Source organism: Phocoena sinus, chromosome 4, assembly GCF_008692025.1.
Source record: "Phocoena sinus isolate mPhoSin1 chromosome 4, mPhoSin1.pri, whole genome shotgun sequence".
NCBI classification, from domain to species: Eukaryota; Metazoa; Chordata; class Mammalia; order Artiodactyla; family Phocoenidae; genus Phocoena; species Phocoena sinus.
Window position 1 is genome coordinate 63,383,987 of NC_045766.1, and position 16,010 is coordinate 63,399,996.

A 16,010-nucleotide genomic window follows, 5' to 3' on the forward strand; every position below is an offset into this window, starting at 1 on the left:
TGTCTGTCAATAGACCAAAGAGGACAGGACTGAGTGCACAAGTGGAGGGGTTAGACTGAGATCAGAGCATGGAAAGCTTGTCCCTAATTACAGGAGAAAAGGTACAGCTAGGTGGGCACATAAGGTGAGGATTTGGGGGAAGATTGCTTCTGACTGTTTCTATTTTCTCAGTGATGTAGAAAACACAGTTGATAACTGGGAATTGAGAAAGGGAGGAGGAGTGAGAGATTTGAGGAGAGAAGAGAAGGTATGATGTGGCCTTCTAGGATAGTGAGAAGGTGAATAGACTTGAGGAACTTATGATTCCAGGTAGCATCAATGGCTCACTTGAAACTTGGGAGAAAACATGTTGAGAATCATGTTCTTCAAAGTGAGCTAAACTTCTAAGAGAGGAACAAATTATGGGAAGGCTAGAACGTGGGGCTTTTAAAGGCTTGAAATGAAAATGTTCTTACCTCATGTGGGTCATATTGTTTGAGGCTCCCACCCTCATTAAATTCAGCCAAGACATCATTTATCTTCTTGGAAGAATCTGGAGAGACATAATCCATATGTGAAACATGGTGAACAGTGAATGGGAGCTGGGCCAAGTAAATTCTCCGTGTCTAATCCTGATTATGATGGAGTGAGCCCTCATTCCAGAACCACATGGAGGAATGTCACCGTCATCTGCCCTTCTGCCCTCTCATTTATTTATTTATTAGTATATTTTCTCTCTTTCTGTATGAAGTATCTTTCTAAACCACAAATCTGATTAGATCATGCCTCTGCTCAAAACCCTTACACAGCTCTTAACTTTCCCAGGATAAAGCCTAAACCCTTAGCTTGGTATACAAGTACTTGGTGATCTGACCTAGCCTATTCCTTATCTCTTCCCTTAATCTTTCACTCACTCAATTTTTCAGCCACATCAAACCACATTTCTAGAAATTTCTTAATATGCTCTGTACTTTTTCATGGAGTCTCTTCTCTGCATTACAAACTTCACTCAATTCTCAGTACCCAGCTCAAATGTCAACTCCTTTGAAAAGCCTTCCTTTACTAGTCAGAGTTAATCACTCCCTCCCCTGGCTCCCACATGGCTTGTACATAACTCCGTAACAGCACCTGTCATATGGTGTTATATTTATTAACTTGCCTTTCTTGCTCATCTCCTGCCTCAGTTCAACCTTGAGAGCTGTAAGCCTTTGTATACCATATCACGGCCTGACATATAACCAGTGTTCAGAAAACCAATATATTAGATGATCGAATAAACATCTGAGCAGAAATTTTAAAACATTTAAAATTTTGTTAATTAAATGGGATGGGTGGGCATCAAGCCTGGCGGGGTTCTGTCCTTGGTGCTGAAACAGAGACAGGATTCATAAAGCATGGTAGTTTAGAAAATTCTGCTTTCCATAGGAAATAATTTAGAAACTACTGGAGAAAATTGTGGAGTTCCTTTTCTTTTCTTTTCTTTTTTTTTAGTTTATAAGGGAATTCAGAGTCAAGAGAAGGGAGTCAATAATTGTCATTATAACATCTTGAGTAGTTACCAGTACTCTAGACATCAAAGAAAACCAGGATTTCTACACTCTCTCTGTCTCACAGTATTGTGGATAAATAAGAGCTTAAGCTCTATTATTGTCATAATTTAAACATCTGAACAAAGGGCAATGTCATTAAAAGCTGATATAGTGTTCCTTGGTGTTTGGGCTCTTTGTACAGAGGGCTATGCTTTCTTAGGCCTACGTAAAGTGGATGTGCTTGTGGGCTGGGCTGTTCTCCATGACTTTGCTGACTTGGATTCAATCAAGCACAAGTTATAATCATTTCAGGATTGAGACATATTGAGATGCCACAGGAAAACACTGCTGTTGCCTAAAAATGGACATTTCTTTCTGAAATTCGAAACAGATGTTGGAAAACTAATAGCTCAGTGAGATCCAGGCAGCAGATGCCATCAATTTGGGTTGTTTCCAGTCAATTCAGAAAACACTATGGAGAGTAAGATGTTGCTAGGTACTGCTGATGAACTAGTTAGGGACAGGATATGAATAACTGTGGTAATAATAGCTACCCCTTATTAAAGACCTTTACTGCATATTCTCATATGCTCTCCCCTACCAGTCCATGCAGATTTGGTAATATTTTCTTCAGTTCACAGATGAGGAAACTGAAAGTCAGAAAAGTTAAATGACTTGCCTAAGAGTCAGGGTTTTTTTTTTTTTTTTTTTTTTTTGCGGTACGCAGGCCTCTCACTGCTGTGGCCTCTCCCGTTGCGGAGCACAGGCTCTGGACGCGCAGGCTCAGCGGCCATGGCCCACGGGCCCAGCCGCTCCGCGGCACGTGGGATCCTCCCGAACCGGGGCACGAACCCGCGTCCCCCGCATCGGCAGGCGGACTCTCAACCACTGCGCCACCAGGGAAGCCCGGAGAGTCAGGGTTTTGACTCAGGTCTAGTCTGGCTCAAAAGTCTGTATTCCTTTTCCTTAGGCACATTCACTATTACTTCCCAAACATTTGCTAACACAAGGAAAGGTGTAATTCATGCTGTGGCAATGATATGAAGTTCTTGGAAGCACAGAGTGGGGAAGAAGTAAAATAACAGTGAATAAGTAAAACTAGGATGAGAGAGGGGTTAAGGTGGGGATTGGGGATGCCCCATGAAGGAGGTAGCATTTGAGCTGGGGTGTAAAAATGAGTTAGGTTTTGAAAGGCAGACATGAAGTGGACAGGGCATTCTCAGAAGAGACAGGGTGAACAAAGATTTGAAGATGGGCACCACGGGACCTTTAGGCAAGGTTAGAACCAGAGAGTAGTCTGGGGACAGATTTGTGGGAGTACTGAATGCCAAGTTAAGGACATTGATTTCAAATTGTTGAAGACTTTTTGAGTAGTACAGTAACATAACCAGGTCTATTTTTTAAAAGCCACTCAGGCAACAGAATGGAAGAGAGGTTAGAATTAGGTCAGATTTCAGTTAAGGTCACACATAAATTATATTCAAATTATTCTATGAGTAGCTTAAATATTTAGGAAAAAACACTATATTTTAGAATCTATTTCAATGGGAGATTTTCAGCTCAGCCAGAATGGCCAAATTTTTTAAAAAATGAAAAATTTGGAGCATGGGTCTTCCTGGTGCGGCTTCTGCAAAAGTAGTACAGAGCCAGCATTCTGACTGAGAACCAAGAAAGTGATTTCACTTGAATTTTGTTTTGTTGTTTTCCCCATCTTTCGTTCCTGCTTAATTTTTCTCCATAGCTCTTACCACCATTTAATATACTATATATTTTACTTCCTTAGCTTTATTTTTTAAAAAACTTATTTATTATTATTTTTAACATCTTTATTGGAGTATAATTTCTTTACTATGGTGTGTTAGTTTCTGCTTTATAACAAAATGAATCAGCTATACATAATCCCCATACCTCCTCCCTCTTGCATCTCCCTCCCATCCTCCCTATCCTACCCCTCTAGGTGGTCACAAAGCACTGAGCTGATCTCCCTGTGCTATGTGGCTGCGTCCCACTAGCTATCTATTTTACATTTGGTAGTATATATATGTCCATGCCACTCTCTCATTTTATCCCAGCTTACCCTTCCCCCTCCCCGTGTCCTCACGTCCATTCTCTACATCTGCATCTTTATTCCTGTCCTGCCCCTAGGTTCTCCAGAACCTTTTTTTTTTAGATTCCATATATATGTGTTAGCATATGGTATTTGTTTTTCTCTTTCTGACTTACTCCCCTCTGTATGACAGACTCTAGGTCCATCCATCTCACTACAAATAACTCAATTTCGTTTATATTTATGGCTGAGTAATATTCCATTGTATATATGTGCCACATCTTCTTTATCCATTCAGCTGTCAATGGACACTTAGGTTGCTTCCATGTCCTGGCTATTGTAAATAGAGCTGCAATGAACATTTTGGTACATGACTCTTTTTGAATTATGGTTTTCTCAGGGTATATGCCCAGTAGTGGGATTGCTGGGTCATAGGGTAATTCTATTTTTAGTTTTTTAAGGAACCTCCATATTGTTCTCCATAGTGGCTGTATCAATTTACATTCCCACCAACAGTGCAAGTGGGTTCCCTTTTCTCCACACCCTCTCCAGCATTTATTGTTTGTAGATTTTTTGATGATGGCCATTCTGACCGGTGTGAGGTGATAACTCATTGTAGTTTTGATTTGCATTTCTCCAATGATTAGTGATGTTGAGCATTCTTTCATGTGTTTGTTGGCAATCTGTGTATCTTCTTTGGAGAAATGTCTATTTAGGTCTTCTGCCCATTTTTGGATTGGGTTGTTTGTCACTTGAATTTTTGATGTTATTGTCACATTTTAGATTTCACAGTTCATCCTAGCAGAAATCTTTTGGTTCTCAAGTGCTATTGAGCTAATCTTGCTTTATATTTAAATGTATGATATGTATATTTATATACACATAGGTATATATATATATTTGTTTTACATATAAACACATACACTCATATATTCATCATAGGTACACATTCAAGTAAACAGGTTTTAAAAAGAAAAAATAGCAGAGGCATTCATTTGAAAATCTTTGACCACTGGCCTAAAATTAAATAGAAAAAAAGCAACCTAAGAGATTGCTGGCTCCTAGATTTCCATGAGGGGTGTTCCTCACCATACATTTACATCAATCTGTTTTATGGGCTTTTATGAGCTCATAGCATCAACATCTTTCCCTTTCAAAAAAGGGAAACAATCTAATTCTCAAACTTGAGACCATTACTTTCTCCTTGGAGGTCCTTTGATACTTTATCACAGCTTTCTTCTCAATAGATTTCTGGGCTGGGTTGCTCTTTCCCTGAGGAATAAGTGGGCACTGCTCCATCCTGTTTGTCTGACGCTAGTGAAGAACAAAGAGGGGCTTCTTCAGAGCATTCCCTGATCTTACTTCAGGCACCACGTGTGGGCCCAAGAGCACACAGCCTCGGTGGAGACCACCCTGTCCAAGTCTGTGCTGTAACACCACCTCCAGACTCACAGGAGATGGAGTTCCATTTCTAAGTGTGCAAAGCAGAGACATGACCACAGTTCTCTGCAGCAACTCCTATTTTGAATACCTGCTAGGTGCTAAGCTCTGTCCTAGTAACTTTATGTATTTTATTTAAACCTCCACAGCTAACCCCTAATATAATAGTTACCCCTAATTTAGAGAAGGAGAAACTGACGTTTATGGAAATTAGGTGATTCTTTTAAGGGCAAAGAACTAATGAGTGGGTCACTCTTACTTTTAACATATCTAATTAGAGTCACTGGATACACGAATACTGGTAAAGAATCAGAAGATAAGGCCTTCCTTCTATGACAATGGCTGTCAAATCTGACTGCATGTTAGTATCACCTGAGGACCCCTAAACACATTGAAACCTAGGCCTCACCCCAGACCAATTAAGTCAGCATCTCTTGGGGAACTCAGGAATCAGTATATTTTAAAACTTTCTGGGGGTTCAAATGTATAGTCAAGGTTGAGAACTGCTGTTCTATAATGTGATTTTATTATTAGAAATAATAATAAATTAGGATACTGCTGACCTTGTTGGATAATCATTGCAAAAGGGAAAAAAGGGTTATAATTGTGCTAAATCTAAAATTGCTGTCCTTGGCTAACATTCCCCATAGTTTAAGTGGATAGCACTAAAGGACTCCACCCAACAGGTCAACTTATTCAGCTGCTTGGCAGCGTAAGGACACATTTTGCATTAACCCACCCTGATGGGACCATCAGCACACAGTTTTACCCTAAATTAGAGGTTTAGAAGGCTCTTTTCTTTGATCAAGGTTGCTAGTGATAACAACTGCCTTAAGAAGTTTTGGTCTAAAGTTTCTTGATGCCAAGAATTCTGGGACCTTAACCAAGCACTTGTTCCTAGTGTTTGAGCAAATCCAAAGCCTTTTGAAGGAGAAAATTTGGCCCTACTCACAGTCATCTTTTATATATATATATATATATATATATATATATAGGTGCATAATTGCTTTACAATATTGTGTTAGTTTCTGCTGTACAACAAAGTGAATCAGCTATATGTATACATATATCCCCATATCCCCTCCCTCTTGAGACTCCCTCCCTCCCACCCTTCCTATCCCACCCCTCTAGGTGGTCACAAAGCATTGAGTTGATCTCCCTCACAGGCATCTTTGCTTCCACGTTTGTGTGGGACAGGGATGTCCTCAGAACAAACAGACACATCAGGAGCTTCAGTGTTTACAGCAGAATGTCAGCTGTGCTGCCTGACCCAGGACCCAAAGTTTATGGACTGTCTTCTAGTTAGGAGCCCTGAGTATTTGGCACTAGTCAGACCATTAAACTTGGAAATAACTAAAAATCAACATTTAAAAAAGTGAATCTGAAAACCCATAGATGAGACTGAAATTCTAAGGTACATGATAACTTTCTATACCTCCAAGTTCCCTAATATCATCTCAAACTTCCCTAAGACTGAGTAATATTCCATTGTATATATGTGCCACATCTTCTTTATCCATTCATCCGATGATGGACACTTAGGTTGCTTCCATCTCCTGGCTATTGTAAATAGAGCTGCAATGAACATTTTGGTACATGACTCTTTTTGAATTATGGTTTTCTCAGGGTATATGCCCAGTAGTGGGATTGCTGGGTCATATGGTAGTTCTATTTGTAGTTTTTTTAAGGAACTTCCAGACTGTTCTCCATAGTGGCTGTACCAATTCACATTCCCACCAGCGGTGCAAGAGTGTTCCCTTTTCTCCACACCCTCTCCAGCATTTATTGTTTGTAGATTTTTTGATGATGGCCATTCTGACCGGTGTGAGATGATATCTCATTGCATTTCTCTAATGATTAATGATGTTGAGCATTCTTTCATGTGTTTGTTGGCAATCTGTATATCTTCTTTGGAGAAATGTCTATTTAGGTCTTCTGCCCATGCCATAAAAAGAAACGAAATTGAGTTATGTGTAGTGAGGTGGATGGGCCTAGAATCTGTCATACAGAGTGAAGTAAGTCAGAAAGAGAAAGACAAATACCGTATGCTAACACATATATATGAAATCTAAGAAAAAAATGTCATGAAGAACCTAGGGGTAAGACGGGAATAAAGACACAGACCTACTTGAGAATGGACTTGAGGATATGGGGAGGGGGAAGGGTAAGCTATGACAAAGTGAGAGAGAGGCATGGACATATATACACTATCAAACGTAAAATAGATAGCTAGTGGGAAGCAGTCGCATAGCACAGGGAGATCAGCTCGGTGCTTTGTGACCACCTAGAGGGGTGGGATAGGGAGGGTGGGAGGGAGGGAGACACAAGAGGGAAGAGATATGGGAACATATGTATATGTATAACTGATTCACTTTGTTATAAAGCAGAAACTAACACACCACTGTAAAGCAACTGAACTCCAATAATGATGTAAAAAAAAAAAAAAACTTCCCTAAGATCATCTCAAACTGTAACATGCACGTGGATTGCTTGGGGATAAGGTTTAAACGCAGATTCTAATTCAGTAAGTCTGGATCATGGCCTGAGATTCCGCATTTCAAGGAAGAGCTTAGGTGACACCAATTACGTAGGTCCACGGACCTCACTTTTCATGAGCAGATCTTAAGCAACGTTCCTGTGTAACTGTGGCTGACTAGTAAGGATTGCCTGTCACAACACAGAAAAAGAACACGATGCTGAGCCTAGAGGAACATATTCCACAGATTGGGAAGATCATAAATGACTCTCAACCCAGGGAGGGAAAGACACAGAGAGAGGGAGAAGGGAAAGTTGGCACATGAAGGGAAAAAAACCCTAGATTTTCCTTTTTCCAGTGAAGGCTGGGATGTATGAATAAGTTTTCTAAGTACTCAGGGAGGCAAGAACACAGTGAGATGCACAAAAGCAAGAATGAGGTTTTCCAAGGGTCCTAGAAAGATGGATGATGATGTCAGAACAGAGCTGCCAGGCCTGCAGCACCGCTTCAGAAGGCCCACCTTTGCAGCCAGGAGGAGTCGGGCCCTGGGGTGGAAGCATGTATAAGAAGTCCAGCATTATAAGCACCAAAACAATCTCCCAGTTAGCCTTCTTTTCCTGTTCCCTGCTTATCCTCAGCATGTAGACCATTGCCTGTCATAAAATCGATGTTCAATAAAAATTTACGGAATAAATGAGGGCTAGAACAGGGATTGGGCTTGTCATGCTTGTCCCATATGTCCTATATTTCCAGGGGCATAGGGAGAAAAGGTAGACCAATGGTTCTCAATATTGGCTGCCTGCTGGAATCACCTGGGGAGCTTTAAACACTACTGATGCCTGGGTCTCATGCCTACAGATGATGATTAAATGGTCCAGGGGTGGGAGAGTATGAGGGCAGGACACTGCAGTTGTTCAAAGTCTCCCAGGTATTTCCAGTGTGCAGCCAAGGCTGAGGACCACTGGGGCCCACCAAGCTAACTTCTCGGGGAAACCCGTGGAAGTGATGGCTCTGCCACAGTGTTACATATAGAATAAGAGAAAAATACTTTACGTTGAAGCAGAGGGAATTTTGGCTGATAAAGAAAACCCTCTTTGGGGTACTAAGTTTTTCTGATTCATCATAAATGACCTGAATGGCTGGTGTGGCTTATTTGTATAAGTAAAATTTGCATCGCTAGCAAGATTTCCTACCTTTTCTCCAAATAATTTGGCCTCATCAGTCATAGGTGGAGGAATGGAGGAATAGTTACCTTCTTGCATCTAAAAATGTGGTCCCTGGACCAGTAGTGTCAGCATCACCTGGGAGCTTGTCAGAAACACAGAATCTCAGAACAAGCACAGACCTACTGATTCAGAACCTGCATTTTAACAGAATCCAGGAGATTCATGTGCATGTTCAAATTTGAGAGCCATTATTTCCAAAGAAGTCTCTCCCTATCCATAGATTCTGTGGCTGCTTGTGGGTGGAGTCCCAGTCATCACTAATGAAAAGAAGGCCAGTCGCACCAAAAGAGATGTGGGTGAGAAACAGCTGTGATTATCCCTTTCACGATGGAAGCAACTAGACATGACCCTTTACGGGCCCAGGAATCCATGAACATGTGATTAAATCTCACTCTACTGGCCAATATAAATAGCAAAGTTTCAACAAAGCTTACTTACAGCCTTACGTTGTTCTACAAATCAGCCCTAAACATTTTCTCTGACAGGTTTGAATTTTGAGCTATAAATTATCTCCATCTTAAAGTCAAAAACTTTGCCTTGATCTGATTCTACTGAAATATATTTCTGAATAGCAGAATTTGCTGATTCATTCTCTTTAAAATGTATTTAAAATTTTTGTCCAGGTATGAAAAGTCAGAAAGAGAAAAAAGCATCAGGACTGCCCCGCACTGAGGACCCTGCTTACCTGCTGGAATTCAACAACTGGGAAGCAGCATGGGGGTTAAAGGAGACCTTCCTGCCCAGGAACCCTGCCTTGGGCCCTCTTTCTTCTTATCTACACCTTTCCCACTATCTCAAGGGGAGAATGATTGTTGGTGGTAACTAAGATGAAAAGATTATGGAAGGAAGAAGATGGGACTCTGGGCCAAAGAGACTTTAGAATCCTCTGTGAAGAACTAAATAGAGAACAGAAGCATAAAGGGGGAGGGGGTCCAATCTCAGAGCCTTAGAAGGGCACTGAAGCAAACCCCAGTTTTTTCTCTATTTCCTTGTATGTCGCTATTATTTTTAAAATTACCTAAAACTTAGAAATAAGAAAAAAAGTGGGCAGCACATCTTTTAAATGTCATATGGAATAAAGGCTACCCAAGGACTATCTAGGTGCATGTACTTAGTTCTACTCACTGTTTACTATTGATTAAATGTATTAAATGTACCAGATTTGGTGAAGTTACACGTTAACTTACAGATTTTTTTCCAGCAGATATGCATAGAACTGTCTGGTGGAACAGATAACCCAAAAGATTAGGGTTTGTTGTCCTGTAAGACAGTAACCAGTTTTATATCTAACCAAGCAATCTTATCCTTACATTTGTTTACAAAATTGCCTAACTAGGAATTTATGGATTTGATCTGTATCCATCCAGGGTCCGTCCATACCTTGCTTCTCAACTTTAACGTCTTACTGGCTCCTCCACTAATTAATGAGTTAAATAAAATCTTTGGCACATGTTTATTAAAAATTTTTTTGTTCTATTATAACTTAATTAACATATATGTTTTTTTCTTTACCAATGTATGGTTGAAGGTTGAGCTCCAATGAGTACTTTCTGTTTAATTTATTGAAACTGAATTGAAGCAAAATGAATTTACCTGGAATTGAAAACACTGGTTCTAATTCTTATTCTGCCACTGACTTTCTGTGTGACCTTGGGCAAGTCACTGAGCTCTTCTGAATTTAGTGTTCTCATTTGTAAAATGGATAGTAGTTGCACTTGATCATGGCTAAGATCTCTCCTAGCTTTAAGAAGTCTACAAAATCAAGCAATAACTAGCTGATGTAGGAAATGTTTAGTTTCACTTCTTAGAGAATTAAAAGTAAACATGGATGTTTTATTGGGGGTTTTTTCCCCCTTTTTCCCTTTATGAATAAGATGATAGTTTCTGTCCTTGATAAATCATGGAAAAAACTGGAAAAATCCCCTCCCCCCAAATAACAGGATTAGGACAATAAGCCAATTATCTCTCTGAAGCTGTTAGGGGACGGTCAGTAGGAGGCATCCCCAGATGCTCACACCCTGTGAGGTTGAAAAGAAACCTGTTTAAACGTAGAAACTAGGTATTGATAGGGCTAATGAAGGTCATTTAATCAACCAGACATCTGATGCTCTAACCTCCCCTCTAGTGTCTCAGCCAACTCTGCCCAGACAGTTTTAAGGAAAGGAAACTCAGTCACTTTGGGGTCCATTCTGTTCCATCTTGGACAGGTTTGACCATTAGGAATCATTACTAATACTAATACCATTAGTATTCCTTACTTTAAAGTCTTTCTTCTGATGCTTTCCTCCCATTAGTCCTAGGGCTACTTCTTGAAGCCATTCGAAATTAACTTTACACCTTCTCCCCAAAAGAGCACTGTAGCTATTTTAATACAGTTAGCTCTCTCTCGCCCTTCCCTGAGTCTTCCCCTTTCCAGAAAATATGCATAGTATTTTCATCCATTTTTTCATATCCAGGCTGTGAGGCCCCTCACCATGCTGCTGGCACTTCTCAAACAAGTTCTGGTTTGTCCATATCCACTGGAAACTGTGGTGCCCAGAAATAAATTCAGTTCTCTAGAAAGGTCTGATCAGGGTAGGATAGAAGGTGGATATCGGTTTGCCTTACTAGAAACTATGAGTCTATTAATACATCCTAAGATCACAATTAATGATTTGGTTAAATAAAATAATGTACATGTACTCAAAAGAAATCTCTGTAACCACTAAAAACCATGTTTCTGAAAAGTACTGGATGATTTGGGAACACCTCGTGACATATTGCGTGCTAGCTAGTCTCCAGAGATGGCTGCTGCCAACCTTCCTCCCTGCTGTGTGAGTCACTGTCCCATGAGATGTGGAGTCCATTCCTCCACCCCATCAAATCTGGGCCAGGCCTGTGACTGCTTTGACCAATGGAATGTGGAGAGAGTTATGTTCTAGCACCTCTAAGCTCAGGTGTTAAAAAGGCCTGCTGCTGCCTTTATGCTCTTGGAGCCCTGAGCCATGTGTACTAAGTCCAGGTTGCCCTGCTGGCAAGAAAGGCCACACAGAGAGGCCCTGGGAGATGAGAAAGCACTTGGAGGAACAGGCTGCAGAGAGGAGCGCCGAGGTACCAGCGAGTGAGTGAATAGGCCATGCTGGGTCACGTGAGGCATCCCACCTGCAGCCCCAAACACTGTGGAGCAGGAACTAGTCATCCTGCTGGGCCCTGTCCAGGGTGCCCGAGCCACAAAACCATGGGAACAAAACCAAAATGGTTGTTTTTGTGGTACACGGGCCTCTCACTGTTGTGGCCTCTCCCGTTGTGGAGCACAGGCTCTGGACGCGCAGGCTCAGTGGCCATGGCTCACGGGCCCAGCCGCTCTGCGGTACGTGGGATCTTCCCGGACCAGGGCACGAACCCATCCGTGTCCGCTGCATCGGCAGGTGGACTCTCAACCACTGCGCCACCAGGGAAGCCCCCAAAATGGTTGTTTCAACCTATCAAGTTTTGGAGTTGTTTTGACATAGTGATAGATAACTGAAACATATTGTTAGGGTGAAGAAAACAGCACGCAAAATAGCCTAGCATGTTTGTTTTTTAAATATATATATGTATATATGTGTAGGTATATGTGTAGTTTGATATTTATATTTATACACAAACATACTAGCTGTGGTTTTCACTGGAAGATAGGATCATGAGTGTCTTTAATTTCATCTTTTCGCTTTTCAAAAACTTTACACTTGTTTTTATTTTGTAACAGAAAATTCTTAAATTGTCACATTATCCTTTTGACAAGCACTTTACAGTCTTAATTCACATTAAGTTTACTGTTGATTTTATATATATATATATATATATATATAATAAATATATATTTTATCTCTGAGAGTATTTGAACATGGCTTCTCCCCAGAGAAGTGGCAGGGTTTATGACATTTAAACAGGACATACAAAAAGCCTCTTGTCCTGAAATTCTTGGCCTCTCCCACCCGGAACTGCACTGGAGAAAGTTCTCAATTCTCAGGCTGTACACTTCAGTTATTTTGCTACTGTAAAGCTACTGTTTTTGTGATTATGGAAGAGTGGTTTCTATGGCAATGCAATCTGACTGAATGCCAGAATGCGTCTAAAACTGGTAGAAGTGCCTTTTTCAGGGCTTCCTCTGAGGATTAATCATTTTCCAAGAATTGTATCTTCTTTTCCTCTCCTGTTAGAAATGGTGCCGGAGCACCTCATCCAGTCCTGGGACACGGACAAAATGAGGATGGGTCCAAGAAGGACAAAGCTTACGGTTGGAAAAAAAGACCACAGAGGAGCCATTTCCTACCAAATACTCGGGTTTCTTTCCACCCCTCCCTCCTTGACTGCTTGGCCACATTTGGACCCCTCTGTCCTCACTTTCCACAGACTCTCAGGCTTTGAGGTATCTTTGCTGGCTTCCTTTCGTTCCACAAGTTGTGAGGAACTTCCACAGCAATTTCCCACACATTAGCATTTGTTCATTGCCACATTCCCCATCTTAGCTCTGTGCCTCAGCTCAAATGAGATTTCATTCAAAGGACCTGCCTGCCCTCCCTGCCCTGGCAGCTTCCTCATCCAGGCCACCTTGCACATAGCCACCAGATTCATGGCTCTACATTTTGCCACCTCAGTCCAAATGCCATGCCTTGACACGCGGGGCCCAAGGCCTGTGGCTACCCATATCCCTCCCATGTCCTCCTCTCCACCCTCTTGCCACTTCTCTCCATCTAGCTCAGAAGCTCTCCTTACCACCCCATAGACACCTTCGCCCTTTGTGCTCCTTTACCTTTGCTTCCACAGTTTCTATCCCTCCCCCCACCATCTACTACTCATATTTTAAACTTCTTTTCTCCACAGAGTTCATCCAGCTAAATCCTCTGTTATGAGTTAAGTTGTATCCCCTGCAAATTTATACGTTGAAGTCCTAATTCCCCAGCGCTGCAGACTGTGACCTTATTTGGAAACAGGGTCATTTCAGAGGTAATTAATTATTGGTAAGATGAGGTCTTACTGGAGTAGGGTGGGTCCAATCCAAAATGACTGTGTCCAGACATTAAGAACAGACTTCTGGTTGCCAAGGAGAAGGGGGGTTGGGGGAGGGATGGACTGGGAGTTTGGGGTTAGTAGATACAAACTGCTATATATAGAATGATAAATAACAAGGTCCTACTGTATAGCACAGGGAACTATATTCAACATCCTGGGATAAACCATAATGGAAAAGAATGCAAAAAAGAATGTATATATGTGCATAACTGAGTCATTTTTCTGTACAGCAGAAATTAACACAACATTGTAAATTAACTATACTTCAATAAAAAATAAATTTAAAAAGGACAAAAAAAGAAAAAAGAAGACTGTGTCCATATATTGATAAAAACGGACATTTGGACACTGAGACACGTGCACTGGGAGAGTACCATGTGGAAGACACAGAAGACAGTCATCTGTAAGCCAAGGAGAAAGGTCTGGCACAGATGCTCCCCTCACAGCCCTCAGAAAGAACCAACCTTACCAATACCTTGAGTTTGGACTTCTGGCCTCCAGAACTGTGAGAGACTTTCTGTTGTTCTAAGCCACTCATATCAGTTTCCCCCAGCTCTAAATTCCCTTCTCGTTTGTGCACTCCGTTTAGCCATCTCTGCCAGAGGTGTTTCCCCGCTGTCTTAAGCCTGTTCTCTGCTTGTATCACAGGTGCATATCTGACTCCCTAACAAGATTCAGATTCCTCAGGTGAAGCCTTAGCTCTCTGCTTCTTTTTCATCCCTGACAGGGCCTGGTACTTTGCTGACCTAGGGAGTAGGCTGAATTAGATGGAGTTTACCCTGGAGGATGATTCCTTGCTCCCTGTCAATACACTGCACAGTTTCCCTAAACCTACTGCGGTCAGACAAGAGGCCACGGGCTCCAGGTCACCAAGGAGAGACGGACCAGTAGCCCTACAGGGGGAGCACGTGTAGTCATGGGGTGTTAGGCCTGGAGGGATCACAGGGAGAGATCATCTAGTGCAACCCTTTCAGAGGACACAGAGGCTGGGCGTGCGGCTGTGGGGATGGGGGACTAAAGGGTGGGGTGGGTATTAGGGCTGTCACATCACAGAGAGCAAGAGCCAGAGCTGGCATGAGCCCAGCCCCCAGCTCCCAGGCCAGTGGAGGGGCTGCCTGCCCTGTGGGAGGGGGCAGGCTGCCTACAGGGCATTCGGAGGACCACCTGGGCACGCTCTGTAGGGCAGGTCAAATGTGCTACAGGCCTAGTGACTTACAAAAGCACCAGCACGATCAACGTGAAGGGAGAGGGTTAGAACAATGAGATGGGGTTGGCAGTGCAGCTGAGGGCTCTGCCAGACAAAGGGCTCTGCAAACATCGGTGCCATTGCACAACCATGACGGGCACTGTGTGTGTGCAGAGTGCAGCGGTCAGGGCGGGCAGACTCCTGTCACCAGTCAGGATTAGGAGTGGCCTGCGGGGGGCATGGCCGCGGGCCTTGCCACCACTGTGGCTTGATGCACTGAAACTGTTCCTGGGTGCAACTAGTGAAACCAAGAGCTCCACGCAAAAGCCCAGGTTTTCCCACAGCAAAGTCGAGAAAGAGACACCCATCAGAATTCTGTATCTTGCTGAAAGAAGGCATTGGGTCCAAACACAAGAGTATATTAAAGCAAATGACTGAGTAACATTGTAACCAAGCAGCCAGCAGCCCTTCGAAAGTTCTGCTATAAAGAGGTTTTGATGACCTGGGAAAATTCTTACAATATTATACTAGGTGAAAAATGCAGACTGGAAAGAAAAAAGGTATATTCAGGAACTCAACCACGTACAGCAATATGCACAGGATACGTCCAAAATGTTCACAGAGTTTAGCTGTGATTTTTAACCTACTTTTTATTTTCCTTCCCTCTACATTCCAAATTTCTAGGGTGAGCATGTATCCTTTATAGAGTATAAAGATAATTGTGTTTTATGTTTAAAGACACAAATTCTATTTTTATAAGGAGGTATAAGCTGATCTCATTCTCTGTGCTTTGCAATGATTATACTACTCTGCTCTCCAATAATGCTCTCCCCAACCAAGAGGAAATCCCACCCCACATGCGTCAATCCATTTACTCACATTCTGCATATTTCTGGAGTTGGCCAAATTCTTCTGGAGTGAGGGAGACCCACCGTTCTTCACTCATCTTTCCTGGGTGTACGCGCTTGAGGCTAGGGAGAGAGTTTTGCTCACCAGGCTGTAGCCAAGGCCCAGCCTAGGGCCTGGCTCATTGCAAGTACACAATGGACAAGTCCTTCAGGAGATTTCTCGAGGACCCAAGCGTCTATGGCAG

General features: G+C 42.2%; 1 protein-coding gene across 1 annotated transcript in view; it reads right to left on the minus strand.

The window, feature by feature from the left end:
- The window catches only part of DGKG (diacylglycerol kinase gamma), a 166,705-nt gene extending 150,842 nt beyond the window's left edge, over nt 1–15,863 (minus strand). The window contains 2 exon segments of the mRNA XM_032631658.1: nt 456–532; nt 15,797–15,863. Coding sequence (XP_032487549.1) covers nt 456–532; nt 15,797–15,863 — 144 coding nt within the window.
- Between the last annotated feature and the right edge of the window lie 147 nt (nt 15,864–16,010).